The 20,828-nt window shown below is 40.1% G+C and overlaps 1 protein-coding gene across 2 annotated transcripts; it reads right to left on the reverse strand.

Annotated features, from left to right (window-relative positions):
- Window positions 1-5,047: 5,047 nt before the first annotated feature.
- On the reverse strand, window positions 5,048-18,925 carry PROK2 (prokineticin 2). 2 transcript variants are annotated; one of them, XM_030918951.1, is made up of 4 exons: window positions 18,382-18,925; window positions 14,839-14,964; window positions 7,847-7,909; window positions 5,048-6,223 (listed from the first exon to the last, which is right to left on the reverse strand). In XM_030918951.1, the coding sequence occupies exons 1-4, from the start codon at window positions 18,475-18,477 to the stop codon at window positions 6,119-6,121; spliced, it is 390 nt and encodes a 129-aa protein (XP_030774811.1). In that variant the 5' UTR covers window positions 18,478-18,925; the 3' UTR covers window positions 5,048-6,118. The 2 variants fall into 2 exon arrangements, with proteins under 2 accessions (XP_030774811.1, XP_030774871.1); XM_030919011.1 differs by lacking the exon at window positions 7,847-7,909 and having other exon boundaries at window positions 18,382-18,833.
- Between the last annotated feature and the right edge of the window lie 1,903 nt (window positions 18,926-20,828).

Raw genomic sequence — 20,828 nt, forward strand, 5'->3', positions numbered from 1 at the left:
GTTATTGATAACACAGAGAATGTGACTGGCTGTCTTTTCCATATGAAATAGTGACCAGTGGATCTTGTTAAGAAAGGACAAAATTGATTTGCTTCAACGCAAGAGGTGGAGGTAGGTGGGGCAGTAGAGGCAGAAGAAGCTTGGCATCAAGATGATAAATGCTGATGAGACACTGGATGATGGATATATGAGACTTCTTTACACTTCCTTTACTTTTATGTTTAAAATTTTCAATAATACAAAGTTTTTGTTGATTTGCTTGTTTGTTTTTAAGAATGAACCAAATGCATTCCTGCCAGCCTCAATCTTGTTTGTAGGGAAACTCTATTTGTGAACTGCTCAGCAATTATTCAACTGTTTAACTTAATAAAGCACAATTTCCCCCAATTTTTCTTGTAAAGCTTATACCTTTCTGCCAAAACATTTTCCATTAGTTATATCACATTTTAATCAAGATGATTAAAATTTAGATTTAAACAATGTGCAAATATGTTAGTGTACTCTAAAGATGTGAAGTTGGCCAGGTGTGGTGGCTTACATCTGTAATCCCAGCACTTTGGGAGGCCAAGGTGGGAGGATCACTTGAGCCGAGAAGTTCAAGACAAGCCTGGGTGACACTGAGACACAATTCCTCAAAAAAAAAAAAAAAAAAGATGAAGGTCTCAGATTAATTCAATCATACAAAAATTAGATGAATATTAGATGAATTATATAGCATCTTTTTTTTTTTTTTTTTTTTTGAGATGGCCCTGTCACCCAGGCTGGAGTGCAGTGGTGCGATCTTGGCTCACTGCAGCCTCTGCCTCCTGGATTCAAGCAATTCTCCTGCCTCAGCCTCCTGAGTAGTGGGATTACAGGTGCCCACCACCAAGCCCGGCTAATTTTTGTATTTTTAGTAGAGATGGGGTTTCCACTATCTTGGCCCAGGCTGGTCTTGAACTCCTGACCTTGTGATCCACCCACCTTGGCCTTCCAAAGAATCCTTCATCTTAAACTTTAAAGAGTGACTCTAAAAATTTCTTCCTTGAAACACAGTAAACTATAGAGCTGACAGATAACTGATTTTTTATTGAATATGTAAATTATATCAAATGTTTACCATTCCACTACTTTTTTTTTTTTCTTTTTTTGAGACACAGTCTTGCTCTGTCACCCAAACTGGAGTGCAGTAAGCCACTGGCATGCCTGGCCCCATTCCACTATTTTGGATACAAAATATTTTGTTTGTTTTTTAGGATACTTATTTTGTAATGTCACATTTGGAGGTTTAACTTTTCAAATACCATCAACTTTTTATACTGAAATAAAAACATATTATCATTAAGTGAAGTCAAGCAGACACAAAATAGCTTCAGACTAAAGCAGTAGTTTTCAAAGGGGACAATTTATCCCCACCTGCAACCGCAGAGGACACTTGGCAATGTCTAGAGACATTTTTGGTTGTCGAAACTTGGAGAGTATTACTGGAACTAGTAGCCAGGGATGCTACTAAACATCCTACAATGCACAAGAGAGTCCTCCACAACAATAAATGATGTGGACCAGGGCCAGGAGCAGTGGCTCATGCCTGTAATCCCAGCACATTGGGAGGCTGAGGTGGGCAGATCCCTTGAGGCCAGGAGTTCAAGACCAACCATGGCCAATATGGTGAAACACTGTCTCTACTAAAAACACAAAAATTAGCCGGGCATGGTGGCGGGCGCCTGTAGTCCCAGCTACTCGGGAGACTGAGGCAGGAGAACGGCTTGAACTCGGGAGGCAGAGGTTGCAGTGAGCAGAGATGATGCCACTGCATTCCAGCCTGGGTGACAGAGCAAAACTCTGTCTAAAAAAAAAAAAAAAAAAAAAAAAAAAAAAATGTGGCTCAGAAAGTCACTAGTGTTGAGATGGAGAAACTCTGAAGTAACATGAGAGTGCCTGGAACTATTCACCATGGTTGTCACTCCATGGAGAAGGCCATCATTTTGCCCAGCTGGCACAACTGCATGAGTCGGTATTCCAGGCTTTATAATGAGGGAATCCCCTCAGAGGCACAAGAATGCACACCCTGTAAGCACGTAATATGCATTAGCCTCTGCATTTTGTTGCCAGCAATCGTGTCGCCTATAGCACAATTTTCTACTTTTTTGCTTTTAATCTTTTGTGACAAATATGTATTTTATTGAAATGCTTACCATTCTGATTTATTCAGTTACAGTGCAGTGCAATATTGGGCTCTCTAAAGCAGTTAGATGATTTATGGACCCAGTAAAATAGAATGAAATCCTGAGATGTATGGGAAAGGGTTGTGCCTGCTGGGGAGTTTTGAAGCTGGGTCACTCGGGAGGGTGCACTAGAGGATGTGAGAGCTCATGAAACCCAGGGAGCTGTGAGGCTAGCCAGGTTGGACTGGGGCCTGCTTCCCTAATCTAATTCTAGAGAACTTCACATGAATTCTTCAAATGGGCTAATTGCTGCTGGGAATTCTCCAGTGGGACCCCTCTGTGTGTTTCCCTCTAGAATGAAAGGGAACTGGTACTGAGGACCACAGGAACTTTTGAGGGTGGAGAAAATCAAAGACACTCAGCTACTATCCTCATTTCTAATTCAACTAGAAAGGTGTCTCATCAAATAGAGTTACTGGGTACCAGTAACCTTTCTATAGGAGTACAGTCCTCTATTGGTTCTCAGCGGCACTCAACTATGGATGCACCTTGAAATTAATTAGGGAGCTTTAAAAAAAAAATCCCAACACTTAGGCCTCATCCTATAAAAATCAAATCAAAATTTTTCAGAGTGGTGGGTGATGGAAAAAATGGGAACCATACTTCAAGAACAGCATCATAATTGCATCTCTAATTTTGGGAAATGTGTACTCTGAAAGTACCCTAAAAATATATACACATATGCATATATATATACATATATATATATGTATATATATATATGGTGGGGGATAATAAAGTTTATTTAAAGATCATGTTGTTACAGACTGTCATCTTTGAAATACATTAAAAAATCCTGGAACGAAGATCCATCATACAACACAGTGACTGTAGTTAATATTGTATACTTGAAAATCACTAAGAGAGATATTAATTGTTCTCAATGCAAAAAAAAGATGTGTGAGGTAGTCCATACATTAATTAGCTCAATTTAGCATTCCACAATGCATCCATATTTCAAAACATCATGCTGTATACCATAAATAAATACAATTGTTGTCAATTAAAATTTGTGAAAATGCTGGAAGAAACTGAGTTCTCTTTAACACAAAAGTAAGTACTGAGAATTAACAACTCTGGGGAAGATATCCGAGGATGAAATACTAATTCCGAGGATATTATCAGAAAGACATAGCAACACGGAGATGGAAACACCATAAAAGGTTGTCGGTGAATTGCACAGGGACCCTTACTGAATACCAGAAGTGTCCGGCTTTTAAAATTAAAATGGCCCCCACCTTTAACCTTCTAAAAATGAAGCTAGAAAAGGGTGGGATGAGATTTCTAATATTGAAACCAATGAAGAGGAAAATCGGGTTATGTGTTTGATCAATCACTGAACTGACTTTATAAAAGGCTCTAACAAAAGAACTACATGGAAATACTGAGAAGAATGAAGGTTCTCAGTGAGATAGGAGGGTTTACAGGAAATAGTTTTGGCATAAGCTTTTCTATGGTTAAAAAAAAAATGTTTCTTTTGATAAAAGGCAGAATAAAGTCAGAAATGACAGTTTTCACGAAAGTCAGTGTTCGCAAAGAAATCTGAAGGTCCAATAGGGTTTGGCATCATCTTCTAGCATAAGATTTCTGTCTACCTTAGAATGAAGGGAATTCATTCATGATATTTTCAAAGTAGACTGTGGATTTAGGTTTTCTTGTGTAAATTTTCATCTTGCCTTACTTTGTGGAAATTCTGGCCTATGAAGTCCCAGCAAGTGTGTGAGACGATCCTAGGAACTGGAAGAAACAACATTAAAGCCTTTTTTTTTTTTTTTTTTTTTTTTTTTTAAATACAGGGTCTTGCTCTGCCACCCAGGCTGGAGTGCAGTAACACAATATTATGGTTCACTGCAGCCTTGACCTCCCAAGCTCAAGTGATCCTCCCACCTCAGCCTCCAGGGTAGCTGGGACTAACGGTGCATGCCACTGTGCCCAGCCAATTTTTCTTTTTTTCTTTTTTTTTTGTAGAGATGGGGTTTCTCCATGTTGCCCAAGCTGGTTTCAAACTCCCGAGTTCAAACGATCCTCTCGCCTTGGCCTCCCCAAGTGCTGGGATTACAGGTGTGAGCCACTGCACCTGGCCAACGTAGCCTCGAAAGTCTTGAATATTATATGAAAACAAACAACAAAATTGCCAGAGTGCGTTTCTTTACTCATAATTTCCCTTGTTGAAGTTGAATTTTCTTCAGGAAACTTGCAGAGGAATGTTTCTTGAACACAAACTAAACAACCAAAAATAATACTTTTCTGATCAAGTTTGGTAATTAGCACAGCAAAATCCCATACATTTATGGGACACATTAGCTCAAGGGGTAAAATTACATACAATGTGCAATCATAAGCCCTGGCTGAGTCAGTAACTACAAAATGGACAGTTTCTGTGTTTGGAAATGGTTGGTGGGTTGGCATGGGCAAGTTTAGTCAGTTGAACACATTTCATAAACTGTTTACTTGCGACGTTGAAACCATTTACAATACTTGGTGGGTTTTCAAGGCTAGCCTACATTGGCATCACCATGTGGTAGCACCTAGCACCCTGCCTAACCACCCGAGACACACACTCCCATCACTCTTTGCCAAGTCAATACACTTAAGTCCCATGAGTCCATTCCTGATTACCATCAGTTTTGCATGGCATCCTTTTCCTTCACACTCCAAAACACCACTGATGTACACATTATTTATTTTTTGAACTACCTTAAAATCCATGCAGACAGAACTCTGCTGTACGTAAGATGAAAATGCACATATCTCTGGGGCTATTTTACCAACCTTGGGGTCTTTATCATGTTGGGACATAGCCTATTTAGAAATCTGCTTATAATAAAAACTGACAACACCCGTGACAAAAATAAGGATATACTATTAAAATAAATCAAATGATATACAGTACTGTCATTATTCTGATACAGAATTTTTACACAGCAATATTGATACAGGTACAAACGGCAATCCATTACAATCGACCTTTTGGTTACAAACAAGGTTTAAATTACAACTTAATACAGATTTAAAAATGGTAGTCAGTGTTGTGCCAGATTAAAATAAATGCTTCCTCTTCAAGTGACATTTTCTAGAATATCTCTAAGTAGGAGACTAAGAAAAAAACTTGATAAAAAGAAAAAGAAGTAAACATAATCTTTTATTTTTAGAAAAACCCAAATCTAGAAATCTGGACTAAATTAATTTAGCTTTCCATTCCTTCTGTCCACACACCAGCCCAATAGCAGAGCCGAAGTCCTTTTGAGTGACAGGTTTAGGAAGGGTCCGGCAGCACTCCCAGCGTCCACGTCATGAGAGGAGTTTGGAGTGTCAAGTTCACATATAAACTCTTTTTACTATTTAAATAGCCGGCAAAAAGCTGGATTCCCATCAGCGATTCTGCCATCAAACTCAAAGAGATAAACCCACCACTTTAAAATGCAAGGGCAGGGAAGAGAAATGGAGAAAAATAAAGTAAGGTAAGGGCCTTGAAATCCTTTGAGGTGGAAGACGCAAGGGACCAAGAGTTGTTTGTATGTATGTATGTGTGGCAGGGCACGAATGGGGCTTGGGATGGTGAGGAAAAAAAAAGTTTCTCTAACAAAATATCAAATTCTTATTTTCCTCATTTTTGTGAAAATGGGTATGTTTTTGACATTTAAGAAAAAAGCCAAACCAAACCAAAACACAAACAGGGAAATGAGAACCAGTTCCACAATGCCTTACACATTATATTTCTATCCAAAAGTAAAATTCCCGTTCGATAAAAAAAAAAAAAAAAAATCATTTAAAAATCAAAGATAAAAAAGTTACTTGGAAAGTTGAGGAAGCAAGAGCATTTCTTTCTGGCACATTTTTTGTTTGGCACAATCACAAGTAAGACTTTACAGATAAGATGTGGCTATTCACATTTGGTTTCTACTCTAAAGCGATTACTTTCGGGCTAAACAAATAAATCGGTTAAATGAAGTCCGTAAACAGGCCAAGCCTGGCAGACATGGGCAAGTGTGATGCATCCTCCGCCCAAAAAATGGAACCTAAATAAAAAAGAAAACGGAGTCAGAGCTGGAAAGGTTTCAAAAACAAACACACCAAACCATTCTTGAGATAGCTATTTAAATAACAACTAGTGTTTACTGAGCGTTAACTACCCATTAGGCAATATGCTCAGTACTTTTTATTTATTTATTATTTATTACTTTTGAGACAGAGTCTTGCTCTGTCACCCAGGCTGGAGGGCAGTGGCACAATTTTGGCTCACTGCAACCTCTGCCTCCTGTGCTCAAGTGATTCTTCTGCCTCAGGCTCCCGAGTAGCTGGGACTACAGGTGCATGCCACCACGGCCAGCTAATTTTTGTAGTCTTTAGTAGAAACAGGGTTTCACCATGTTGGCCAGGTGGGTCTCGAACTACCAACCTCAAGTGAGCTGCCTGCCTCAGCCTCTCAAACTGCTGGGATTACAGGTGTGAGTTACCACACCCGGCCTGCTCAGTAGTTTTTATATGTTATCCTTTCCCATTGTTACAATCACCTTGTAAAGATGGCAAGCACTTTAATTGTATCCGTTTTACAGATGAGAGAATGAGGCAAAGAGAGACTGGTATATTAGCCAAGGGCACTTATCTAAAACTTGAAGTTTGGCCAGCAGTGAGTGGGCCCAAGAGACCAAGCTTTTAGTCCTCAAGCTGCACTGCCTTTCACTTTTTCTCATTTATTTCTTTTTATGGTATCCTATCACTGAAGCTCCTTAAGCTTGAACCTGGTATCATGGGCATGACCATGTCTATGCAATAAGCAAATATAAACTCACCATCAATGAGCAATATATAAATTCATACATGTGCACACAGATGCCAGGAGTCAAAATGCTGGGAAAAAACTTTAAAAGGAACAGAGGAAAATCAGGGAAGAAGGCAAGCTCAATTTGCATAAATGGAACAAACCACGTAGCAGTGAAAGGTCTGCTTCATTTGAGAGCCACTCTAAGAACCCAGCCCATGTCACCAGCCAAGCTGGGTTGAGGAGGGTCAACCGACAGCAAGCATGGTGGTTGTCTGTGCCAGCGGCAAATGGTGTACACTCCAAATATGTATGCTTTCCAGAATAAAGACAGCAAATGTTATTTTCCCTCCCCTAAGGAATAGCACCTTCCTGAGAATCTGCCTGTCTTACAAGTTATATGGAGAAAGTTTAATCCAGGCCTGGAGCGTCTGTGAAATCAGATGGCAAGTGACTCTGATTCAGGCTAACGTGAGAGAGACGAGTGACTACAGACTCATGTCTCAGAGATGTTTCCATAGTTTAAACATGGCAGAGGATGTGTTCTTCCTGCTTCCAAACTCAAATGCTTTATTCAACATCATTCTAGTGTATTTCTTATTCTGTTCCACCAAAAGAGGCCACACCACATCAATGATCTGTCCTTATGAGAAAAGCTGAAATGCATCTTTTAGATGCCTTCCAGATAGATTTCTTTGTATATATCATATAGATACCGATACAGATTACCAAAGCTGTCTACAGACAGTGGCAGAACCATTCCAACCTTATATCAGCGCTGAACTGATAGGACAGACCCAACTCTATGGTAGTCCAACAATGTAAAGGCTAATTCTTCTGGGCATGTCTTTCAGTGGTACCACACTTGCATTCTTCTTACCTCCTTTTTCCTTTTTCTTCTCTTCCTCTTTCTTCTTTCCTGCCTTCCATTTCCAAAATTGTTCTGGAAGGGCCAGGGAGATGATTGAGATCAATAAATACAAAGGGAAGAAAAAGAGGCAATGGGAGGGCAGGGTATGTATGTAGTGAACTGGCAGAGCAAGATACAGCCAAGCCTTCCCAGTTCCTCTGTCCTTCTGCTGTGTCATGACTTCCCAGGTTCTAATGACAGCATCTACATGCAGACATGTTCACCACTGGATTAATATAGACTTGTGCTCAGAATGGTTCTGTCACTGTGTGTCAAAGGGAACGCTGAGGGCTGGCTCTTTTGCTGCCACCAAGAACACATCAGAGGAGGTGAGTACAGCTGGACTGGCTTAGACAACTATAAGTGGATAGCATGAGAAGTGATCATCAATTACCTTTATAGCCCATTCTGACCCTGAGACCTTAAGTTTCCTTTCTGCCAAGTCTAAAACTGGTGCATGGGCTAGTGATTCTCAACTAGGGATGATTGTGTCCCCAGGGGACATTTGGCAATGTCTGCAAATGTCTTCATTTGTCACAACTAAGGGCAGGGAGGGGGATGCTCTAGGCATCTAGTGGGTAGAGGCCAAGGATGTTGCTAAACATTTTACAATGCACAGGATAACCCCTACAACAAAGAATTATCTGGCACAAGATGTCAATAGTGCTGAGGCTGAGAAAAACAGATATAGAGAGCAATATCCAAGTAAAAGGAGCCTGAAGTGTGTCAGTGAAATACACCTATAATGAGTATATTAAACTGTTATAAACGGAGATCACCAAGTATGTTTCTTTCACTCACCCATTCGACAAATACTGAGTGCCACCTACCTACCAGGCCCTATCTTAAGTGCTGAGCATACAACGATGAGCAAAACAGGTGAAGGTGTACATCATTGTGGCGCTTCCCTCTTAATGATACAAGACAGAACACCAGTAAAATTGTTTCAGCTGCTTACGGGTGCTCACAGCCTTCTGCTTTCTGCATCATGACACTATGATCACTCTCTGGCCTGTCACATGGGGTGGGCAGTACCTTGGGCCTGGTAGAAAAGAAAAATCACGTGGACTGTGTGCCATGGGTCAGTTCTCAGAAGGCATCATTTATGAATGTCATCCCAAACCTCAGCACCAGATTTTTGCTTTGTCTGAGATAGAGGTAAGTGACTTCCTTTTGAGGTGAAGCAAAGGTCCTGGACTGAGGTTACTCAGCTAGGAGGGGACAATGCTCATAGTCAAACACAGTCCTGCTTTCTTCCAGATTTTGCTCTCTTCTCAAACACCACCAAGGCCAGACCCCAGACTCTCTAAAGAGGGGACCATATCCGTTTTACTCAATGAGCATATAGCTCTTAGTCTTGTACACAGAAAACACTCAGGAAATACTTGCTATGTGCCAATCACATGCCCTGCAATGCCCCACAGAGACTAGAAACTCCCCAAAGCACAGAAGTGAGATGACCGTCTCAGATCCCGAGACTCCCCTCACTACCCTGCCCAGCTCCGAGAAGGCAAAACGTAACTCACATCACCAAACTCAGAGATGGACTCACCATGAAGCCCAAGAGGCCAAAGCCCCTCTCATGTTTAGACCTCTAGTCCAGGACCTAGGAGGGACCCTGGTAGTGTGTTCACGAGGTCATCTGTTTTTGTGAAACTTTCAAAAAATACTTTGTAATCTTTAAATCAAGGACACCAAGACCGTATGAACATCAATCTGGATCTGCCTCCACTGACCGTAACATAATGATTACACTGAACTGCAGGGTCCTTGATACTGAGGTGCTTTTTTCTCATTCAAACTCAGTTCACTCAGATCTGTGAGCTACTAATGACAAAAACCATGATTCCTTTTCTCTCTTCTCTTCTCTTCTTTTTTCTTTCTTTTTGAGTCAGAGTCTTGCTCTGTTGTTGCGCCTAGACTGGAGAGCAATGGTGTGATCTCAGCTCACTGTAGCCTCCACCTCCCAGGTTCCAGAGATTCTCGCACCTCAGCCTTCCAAGTAGCTGGGACTACAGGAACGTGCACCCACGCCCAGCTAATTTTTGTATTGTTAGTAGAGACAGGGTTTTGCCATATTGCCCAGGTTGGTCTTGAACTCCTGGCCTCGAGTGATCTGCCCATCTCAGCCTCCCAAAGTCTGGGGGTTACAGGCATAAGCCACTATGCCTGGCCAAAGGCCATGATTTCTGATATTATACATTCAGTAGATGCTTGTCAATTTCTTGACTGGCCCATTCACTTCTAGATTTACAGACACTGAGTGACAAAGCTAACAGGCGTGTCTCATAATCACAAATGCATGAGAAAGTGCTTACAGAAGATGCACACCGGAACCCCTTAGTCCAAACTTCATGGTTTACTTTAGAATCAACCAACACTCAATACAAAGTTTCCAATAGCCTAGAATTCCAAACAGCAAATTCTAGAAGTTACCGAGGCAGAACATCCAGCACTTTGAGAAAGCATGATTTTTATTCTTTTATAGTACTTTTAAAGAGAAATTAGCACTTATAAAAGGGCAAAATGAGGGATCCTTATAGTGTGGAAATGTTTTGTGCCTTAACTGTATCAACGTCAATATCCTGCTTGTAATATTGTACTATAGTTTTGCAAGATGTCACCACTGGGAGAAACTGGGCAAAGGGTATGTAGTACCAAAGTTGAGAAAAAGCTGTATTAGACTAAAGCCTATTTCTGTCTTATAAGTCTTTTTGCTGAATTGAACCTATAAAACACAGCTATGATGCTATCCCAAGAAATAATAGTAGACAGTCGCTCTTGACATTGTGATAGGAAAGATGAGAAAATTAGCATATTATGCTTTCTTCCCCATCTTTTGCAAATTTTTAGTTGCATTAGTTATATTTTCGTGTTTTAAAAATTTTTTACTTTAAAAATATATTAAAATTTTAATAACTTCATATTCTGAAATTATAATTATGTTTACAATGTTTTGTCATAGGCTGGTTCTAAAATAGAAACCACTAATAATTTTTAAAATATTAAGCTAAAAAAAAAAAGTACCAGGTTTTTATTTGAATTTTTTCCTTCAGAAAAGGAAAATACATTGGTTAACTTTTAAAGTGAAGTTTTTAAAAAATCCTGGTGCTAAAAACGTTCACATAAAAAGTGCAGCAAAATTTAAAACAAGATTGTTTGAAGGAAACATAGTTGTTTAAACTGAACAAATTCAGAAAACAACAAGCAGTAAAAATTAAAGTATTAATCACATAATTATTGAACACTAAAAAGCGTTCAAAGCTTTCAAACCTAAACATTAGTCAAAATGGGAAGAAAATGGCTAATCTTCTATGTAAACTTTGGAAAGTATAGGCATTAATAGAAACTTTTTTTTTTTTTTTAAACAGAAAGTTTCTTCTATAGACATGATTCAGTAAGTCATTCTTAACTGTTAAAAAATTGTGAAAAATGCACCTGTAATCCCAGCACTTTGGGAGGCCAAGGCGGGTGGATCACAAAGTCAGGAGATTGAGACCATCCTGGCTAATACAGTGAAACCCTGTCTCTACTAAAAATACAAAAAAAAAAAATTAGCCGGGCATGGTGGCAGGCACCTGTAGTCCCAGGTACTCGGGAGGCTGAGGTGAGAGAACGGTGTGAACCCAGGAGGCAAAGCTTGCAGTGAGCCGAGATCACGCCACTGTACTCCAGTGTAGGTGACAGAGCGAGACTCCATCTCAAAAAAAAAAAAAAAAAAAAAAAAAAAAAAAAAAAAAATTTTGAGAAAAATACCTGTTAAAACTATTATTTGCTTTAAAATGTGTTCAGAAAATATGCATACTGTGTTTCCTAGGTGAACTCATATATTTTATTATATATTAAAATTATCAAATATAAAGTTCAAAACTACATAATTATAAAACAATAGCCTATCAGGGACTGTAAACTCTACAAGTTAATTGGTACATCCTAAATAAAACAGTAAACTGACCTCGGTAGCTATCAACTCCTACCTATGGTTCTCAGTTTCATTCATCAAATACTGTTCACTTGACCCAAATAAACAGATTTTTGGTGGCTAATGACTAAGCTGAAACAAAATGAAAAAAAAAAAAATCTATATAGTGTCTACATTTTTACTGTCTACTAATGAGCCATTAAACTTCAGAGCATAATTGAATACTGTACATAATGTTCATCAGAATGTATTGAGGAAAGACTTTTTTTTCTTGAGTTGTTTTGAAAAGACTACACAGCTGAGAGATATTCTGGAAGAAACTAGATTTTTTTTCTACAATAGGTAAATTTCATCTGGAACAAGTAGCAACTCTGGGACCTACTCTTAAAATAGGTCATCAAAATAACCTTTGAAAATGTATTTGAAGACAAAAAAGCAACCAATATGAAAAGTTAGAAAATAAAATTCCAGAAATACATTTCAAGTGAGCATCTGAAAACCATACTCTGTTATTTAAAGATTTCATTATTGGATCCATGATAAAAACAAAACCAAAGAGATGTAGCCAGGCTTATGAAAGAAGACTGCATTTGTTTACTTTCAAAATTAATCTTGGACTAAACCTGAAATTGAAGTTATCTAGGAACTGGGGAAAAAGAATTCGGTTCTCTTTTAAATATTGCAGAGGACTGGAACACTCAAAACTGTCGGATGGCACAAATTCCCAGTCTGAACTGTTATCACTCATTCCAGTGATCATTTTGTCTCTATTATCCAAACAAACCAGTTTCGGTTAATTGGACTAAAAAGTGTTCAAATTAAACCCAATGACTGCTTTCATGGAGGTAGAAGCGTATAATGATTAAGACCACATAGAGTGTCACAAAGAGAGAAGTTGAGTGTCTCTTGTTTACTCACGGCCTGTGTTGCTGAACCCCTCTGAGGCTTAATGTTGTGTATAGGCTTGTTGTATTAAATAAGAAGTACATATACAACATTTAATATAGATGATCTGGTATGTCACAGTATTTAACAAGGTGCAATTATGATTGTTATTAACACAAACATAGTTCCACGGGAAGTGTCACTTTTCCCTTGTTTTAGTAAACAGGCTATGTGATTCTAATATCTAGGGCATATGAAGCTATACTAATACTGTATAAAAACAACACAATTTTTCTTTTTCCAGACAGAGTCTTGCTCTGTCACCCAGGCTGGAGTGCAGTGGTACAATCATGTTCACTGCAGCCTGAAAATCCTGGACTCAACTGATCCCCCCCGGCCCGCCATCTCAGCCTTCCTGGTAACTAGGACTACAGGTATGTGCCACCATGCCCAGCTAATGTTAAAAAATGTTTCTATAGAGACGGGGTCTCACTATGTTGCCCAGGCTGGTCTCAAATTCCTGGGCTCAAGCAAACTGCCTGCCTCAGACTCCCAAATTGCTGAGATTACAGTGTGAGCCACTATGCACAGCCAAAAACAACGTAATTCTTAAAGGAGAAAGTTAAGAGTAAATGTTTCAGAGACAATGACTTAAGTGTACAAAAGATAACTCATAATTCAATAAGGGTGTTGAAAATAACAAAATCAATGCTAAAGGCAGCTGGGCCAGTGGCCCCTCTTCTAGGGAAGTTTGGCATTGAGACACACAACTAACACTTTAAACCTCTTCTGTCCAAGAATAAACAATGCATGTCGTGTTTTTAAATGACAGTGCAGTCTTGCATGGTAAAACCACAGGAGGGATGGTTTAAACGTAACAGGAAGCATTTCACAAGGCAACCACAGGAAAGCCAAAAGCAAATTCAGTCTTTAGATAGGCCCAAACAACTGGAATCCACACTACGGCTTGCAGAGCTAAACCTGGGTCAAGGGGCCACAATTTCTTTCATTCTGTTCACTCCGAGGAGGTCAAAATATTAACAATTCTCTGGGACTGTGGAGTACAGGAAAGATGTTTGGCTGGATTACATTTTAAAACCCTAAATCACATGTGAAAAAATAACACAGAAAATGGAATTTGGTTTGCTTTGAAAACATTCTACTTGTTTTTAAAAGAAAGTATACAATGTGTAGAAAGAACACTCTGAAGAGACTGAGCTCTGCCTCTCGCAAACCACCTGGCCTAGGACTTGCAATGCCTCTGGAGGCACTTTACTGATGGGAAAAATGCGGAGGTGGAACCAGAGGAAGGCAATGCAACCTGGCATTCCTGGGGGGCTCTGCTGAGGCCTCACTGCATTTCAAAGGTTTTTAATCAGAAGGCCAAGAACTCTCCAGTTCCACATGCCTTCTGCCTCCCACCCACCCGCTTCCTCATATAACGTAAACCTTCCCGATCCCTGTAGACAGGTAGGTCTGCAACCCTTGGGGACACAACCTCTCAAGCCCTGTCCAATCCTGCCATCCTATGATCATGGCATTACTGTTAATAACTTTTCAAAAGTGTTGTTTAGGTCACTGTGATATTGAGTTGACAGATAATACAGCAAGTTGGAAAATTAAATATCATCAATCTCTAAAATTGTGAACAATGTATCCTGTAGGTAGAGTCAAAATATAGAATACAAGAAATATAGAAAACTAACATACAAGAGTAATTGCATAATTGATTTTCTTAAAAAAAACCCAAAACACAGAGCTTATGCCCTATCACTGGATCTAATATTAAAAGCAGTCTTTTCAAGAACTTCTATACTCCAATTTCTGCAAAGATGCATACTAAAGTATAATATATATTTTTGTTCTAAACAAATTTTAAGCAAATTCATGTGTTGGAAATTATATTGGTAAAATGCTTCTAACACTATGAGAGCAATGACATGAAAATTATCACTAGAATAAGAAAGACAGAGGATACAATTCTTTGAAATGAAAGGGGAGAGGAGAGGGGGTAGTTTTCCACTGTTATCCTTGCTAACATCCAATATTCATTTGTTTGTCAAGTACATTACCCGGTCCTTCATGTCATACAGACCTTGCTCACAGTTATCACAGTAGAACCACCATGAATACAAATATATATATATATACTAACTTTACGAGTCAGTGGATGGCAGCTGTCTCCCAGTTTGCCCATAGGTGTGCAAATCCTTATGCTCTTAACCCAGATACTGACAGCACAGCACATGCCTCCACCACATTGGGAGTCCTTGTCACAAGCCTGAAATGTAATAAACAAACAGATAAATATGGATAACAGGAAAGACTCAGGCTAAGGAAATATAAAACTGGCAGTGAAAATGCCCTTTAAATATCTACACACTTCAACTTTAATAATCACATATATTTTTAAAAATGATAACCTTCATTTACTTGTATATATCTACAATACAATCTGATCAGAATAGCTATTTCTTATTTTTTGAAATTGGGCTAAATTCTAGCCCCTGGATTATGAAAATCTTAAATAAACATAAGATTTTTTTAAAAAATGAAATCAGCTCTCGTTTTCCAGCGCTTTATGGCTGAATTGGCTTTGAACTTGAAGAACAAGACTATATTAGTCTTACACTACACATGGCCATTAGGAACTACATAAATCGAATCACAAGATTTTATGACTATTAACTGCAGAATATATTGGGGCCAATTTTAAAAAAGAGATTTAAATAGTCTCTAAATCTGGCATGAAACACTCCAGAGCCATAAAGGCACTGATGTAAATTTTAGAAGTGCTCATTTTCCCTTTCAAATATTTGCATTTTGGTTCATGAGACTTGATGTTTCTCACACCACTGACTTGCTTTTTCACCATTTTCTCTTTAAAGAAGTCTCATAGGTTGAGAATGGACAGACCAAGATGCTTGCCTTATGTTACTCTTCCTTCAGGTGAATAAGCTGCAAAGAGCAAATTACTGGCTTAGGATAAACATATATGCACATTACAAAACCAGCTAACAATCCTGTAAGGTCCATCAGTTTAAGAAATGCAAGTGACAGGTGTAATTGTCAATAGTAATTACTCAAGGCACCTGCTTTCAATATAAAAGTTGTAAATACATACAATGAAACAATGGAGGAAACAATGGAATGAAACAACTAGAGAGGAATTTCCATACTCTACTAAATAGAAACTCTACTAAATAGAAACAAATAATGAAGCCTAAATTTATTTGCATGAAAATGGATCTGAAGAACGATTATTCTTTCCTAGAACCAACAAAAAATAGAATGCTTTGTTTGAACCATGCGTAGTAATCTGTTTTGCTAGTGATAAGATAAAAACATCCTGTACTATATATGTAAGAAACTAAAACGTCTATCATTTAGGCACAAATTTAAATGTATAATTAGTGGAAACAACTAAAACTGTCCTTCAAAATTCTTAGTTTTGAGGACAGTCATAACTTCTCAAGACATAAAAACATGGGCACATTCTTAACATTATTTCTCATTAAAAGTAACCAACTATTTTACTTTAAAGTTCATTTACTTCCCTCATTGGAATTTATTTCTCAGTCTCTCTAAAACAAGTATCTGGATAAAAGGTAAAAATTTCACCTTGAGTTTTTGGATTCATCTTGAGGTGTTTGGATTTTATAGGACAATATATAAATGTTTCAACTTTCCAATTTTTATCTGCATGCCAGAAATCATGTATATGTAGCCATTGCATCCCATAAATAAGATGTCTAGTCAATTATCTTTTACAATATAGTTTTAACAAATCTATGTGGGCATACAAATCAATTTCAAAATACCTACATACACTACCCAAAAAACTGTAGATGTAAGATGGAAGTTTTAGCCAGTATTTTATTTCAACAGATGCTCAATACCCTGAATTTTGAGGCCCCATGAGCTTTTTTTTTAATGAGACAATCAAACATCTAGCCAAAATTCTTTAAAATTCAATCACCTGGATGTTTAACATGCTATATACAATATATCTTGATAAGTTACTGAGTTTTGCATTTGAATCCAGATGATTCCTGTCATGGAGACATAACTGCAGTTTATTGCCCTGTTGCTTTAGAGACATTTTAAAAATTCTCTTTTTGTAACACTGACTTAAAATAACAAAAACAGCATACATAACTATATAATAAGCCCAGTCTAAGCCTCTCTAACAGATAGACAGCCAATGTGATAAAATTTTATTTTGTAACAAAAGCTTCAGTTCTTGCAAAATTTACAAAGAGTTGCACAGGTTTATATATTTTTAATTAGACAGCTGTTTCCTAATGCCCTTCATCCTTAACCCATTGCAAATCTATTCAGATAGTGTTGTCCTGTGAATGGAACAAAAAGATACTTATATTGCAAAGGGATCTTGGGCTCAGAGGATTAGGAGAAACTTTAAATGAGCCAGCAGGAGAAGAGGAAGAAAAAAATCCAATCATGTTTCAATTCTCATGTATTAGAAAGACCTGCAAAAACTTTTTTTCAACCACATGGACTGGCAAAGCTATGCAAGTAATTTTTTTAAAAATATGTTTTCTAATAAATATCACAGAGCTTACAGTTAAAAATCTGTTGGATATATACAAATGCTGTCATAGCATAAGGACTTCCAAAATTCTATAAACCTAATAACTAATAGAGAGAAAATAGGACTTGATTTTCTCAAGACAATGACATTTCCTTTAAAGTCAAACGTTATTTTATTATCTAGGTATCATCATTTCAAACATAGGCATATTATGTAAATCCTATTATGTGCACTTAAATATTTGAAGTAATTTAATGAAGGTGTGAAATAATTCCTCACTTAAAAAAAACAGTAAAGATGTTGAACAACCAGGAAATGACAGCAGTTTCGCCTTGTTAATGTAAACCAGACTATTTACTATTGTACTGCAAACCCAATTCTTCAGATCCACACAAAATTGTTGGCAGTGGGAGAGAACCGAACTAGTTCCTGCTTACAAAAAAGACGAAGACATCTCTAAGTTTAAACATCTACACAGCAACCTACTCCATCATTATGCTGGAGCACTGGAGGTGCTTTGCCAGGAATTAGAAATTTAAAACTTTTATGGGGAGACCTCAAGACCCTGGCGGGGAAAAGCCCCGGAACCCAGAAGGAAGCGCCCACAATTGCTTTTCAAAGCGCTCACATGGCCCTGGACCAAGCGATTTCAAAGGGTTTCTGCGGAGGACGCATCGGGAGCAAACTCTTTGATTGTAGGATTAAGACTCTGGGCACTTGGGGAATTCGTCTTGGTCCTTTGCATTTCAGGAAGGGGCAGTCAAATTTTAAGGTTCGACGCTGGAGCGCCTCCAAAAGTACTTGAGAAGACTCAGAGAGAAACTTCTTTCAGCCTAACAGAAGAAAAATGCGAGGAGTGAGGCTGTGGGTGATGAGGGAGAAGTAAGCGGGAGAAGGTGGTAATAAAGGTGGTGGGCGACATCCTTGTCACTTTTTCTTCCAGGACGCGCCCAGTGTCCCCAGCCGTCTGCTGCTTTTGGATCTGGGCATTTTCCCAAGTGCACCAAGGGGCGACTGGGGCAGGTGTCCCCACCCAGGGCGACCCTCCCTTTGCCTCTAGCCTGCCCTTCAGGGTCCCCGTCCCAAGACCCCTGGGCACATCGCAGGCGCGCATCAGGGGCGGACAGGTGCGCCAGGGCCGCTTACCCCGGTGATCACGGCGGCGTCCCCGACGCGGGGCGTGAGCAGCAGCGGCGGCAGCAGCAGGAGGAGCAGGAGTGGGGCGCAGCGCGGGCTTCTCATGGCGCCCTCGGGACTGGGCGGCCGCCGGAGGCGGTTGGGGGCTCGGGGCCGGGGCGCGCTGGGTGGAGCGCAGAGCTGCAAGCTGACGGGCGCGGCGGCTCCCGCGAGCCTCGGGGCCGTTATAAAGGCTGGCCCCGCCGTGACTCACGCCAGCGCCCGCCCGGCAGCACACGCGGGGGGCACGGCGCGGGCACACACCCCACGCCCCACGCGCACACGCGCGCCCGCCCGGGCCCGGCCGGTTCCCAGACGAGCACGTGCTGCGCGCGGCCCCCGCGCCCCCGCCTCGGGCGCCACGCAGGCAGCGCTCCCCGCGGGGCGCACCGCTCCGCGCTGTTCCCTCCGCCGTAGCCCAGCCGCCGCCTTTCGCACGCGCCGGAATCGCTTTTGTGGTCTCCGAGTCACTCATTTGCTGTCCTGGTTTCCAAAACTCCACGTGCTCTGCGCCGAAAACTTGCAAATCATTTGCTGTACAGATGTTTAGGGGGCGCCTACTACGTGCCCGGCGCTGCGGACACATAGGGGGCGGGGGGTGGGTGAGGGGGACACAGCAGCCCCTGAATCCATTCGTTTGCTCAGCAGGTACTGGGCGCCCGCTGCGTGCCAGGTACTGCCACCGGCTCTGTCCTCACGGTGGAATAACTTAACAGAGAAGACAGACATCAATCACATACCCTGGAAACGTGGAAGGCAGAGGAAAAGAACAAAGGGAGAGCAAAATCGCCCCAATCCCACATCCCCGACGACGTGGAAGGATTTGTCCTTCCAACTGCAGAACTCCTATTTTGTTTCTTTCATGTCAGATGGCTTCCCTTTATGCCCACATCTGTTCCCGACCCTCTCCTCTGATTTTCCTCACATGTATTTCCTCCCCTCTTCAGCCCCGCACTAGCTCCAGGCACAGCGGTTCAGGGTGATGCCAAAGGGAAATGAGAACGCCTGGTTTCCAGTGCCAGCCTGAGGCCCCTTAAGCCCTAGGTACACAGCTCTCTCTTCTTTCTTTAACTTTCCAGCCCAGGAAAATCACCCTTCGGTTTTACAGATGCGATAGGGCATTATTGTGATTGGTTCATTCATGTAAACATGAATTGAGTGTCTAGTGGGTTCCAGGCACACCAGGAAAGAACAAGTGGCAGATTTACCCTCCATCTCTGACCCTAGCCCGGCTCCAAGAATTACAGCCTGTTTCCCTCAACAAAAATGATGTCAAGAATACCTAGATGTGACCACACCAAACTTGCTTGCCCGTTTTGGGAAACCCAACTTTCTTCGTGAACAGTCAGAACCTCTGGCTTTCCTGGTCTCTTAAGAACCACAAACTATTGAAAAGCAGATGCGTCTTTCAGCCTCTTTAATAAATGCAGTAAGAAGAGTTGGGACAGAGTTACTTTCAGACTGTGGGGCTCCCCCATGCCAAAGCATGCAGACGAAATGTGGTGGCTAGCGGGCGGGGGGGAAGGCAGGCAATTATCTGAATGTTAAACAGCTGAATATTTGGAAACCCCACTCTTTGGCTGCTTTTTAAAAATCTTTTTCACACGTGTTCTCATGTTTAAAAAACGCCATGAACAGAAAACACAAAAGGAGTCAAACGCTTTTTTTCAACTTAAAAAAAATGTTAAAATTGGACTCACAGTGGACTAAGTAGAAACAGTAGCAAGTGACAGACTTGTGGAAAGTTTCCTTTTCCAGTCTCCATGCCAACGCTAGCTCGGGAATGCTGCCGGGTAAATGTAAAAACCAGTCAACATGGATTTTAACATTCCTATGACTTTCTTTTAATGGTCTATTTCATATTCGCTACTATTGAATGCCAGCTTGGGTATTCCCTGCTTCTTCAAGCATAGAAAATATGATATGTCTACATAGGAAAAATCAGATTTCAAAAGTGGCTGGCTTCTTACACAGCTGTTTGGGAAACAATCCTCATAAGGCTGTTTTGAAACAAGTTTAAAAAAAAAAGAAACAAGTTTGGAAACACTTAAAAATAGGGTTGGTTTAGTTTCATGTTGTTTCTTTTGGAAATTCTAATTGATTTAATGCTTTAGCAGAGAAATGAAGGCTCTTGATATGTCACATTTGTATCTGAGGCCAAGTTTGAAAACTGAAGTCTGACTTCAATTGTTATAAAGGGAAAAATGAAAAAAAAAAGAAGAATTTGGATTAGTTTGTTAAAAAAGGCAGTAAGGACAACTTAGCAACAATGAAATAGAAATGAAACAGTAGTTTATTGTTTCTGTTCTATTACTGTAACTGTTGATATTGCCACATGATCAATTCTGTCCAGGCATAACTGTATCAGGTGAAATGAGCCTTGTGTCTGTAAAGTGTAGCCTACCATATTCCAGCAG

The sequence above is a fragment of the Rhinopithecus roxellana genome, chromosome 1, assembly GCF_007565055.1.
Source record: "Rhinopithecus roxellana isolate Shanxi Qingling chromosome 1, ASM756505v1, whole genome shotgun sequence".
Taxonomy (NCBI): Eukaryota; Metazoa; Chordata; class Mammalia; order Primates; family Cercopithecidae; genus Rhinopithecus; species Rhinopithecus roxellana.

Excerpts from the sequence above, each read along its gene's own strand:
- PROK2 (XM_030918951.1), bottom strand. The coding sequence starts at position 18,477 with ATGAGAAGCCCGCGCTGCGCCCCACTCCTGCTCCTCCTGCTGCTGCCG. Across the intron at positions 14,965-18,381 it reads ACGCCGCCGTGATCACCGGG|GCTTGTGACAAGGACTCCCA; the intron begins GTAAGCGGCCCT and ends ATTACATTTCAG. Across the intron at positions 7,910-14,838 it reads GCCATCCACTGACTCGTAAA|AACAATTTTGGAAATGGAAG; the intron begins GTTAGTATATAT and ends TGGCCCTTCCAG.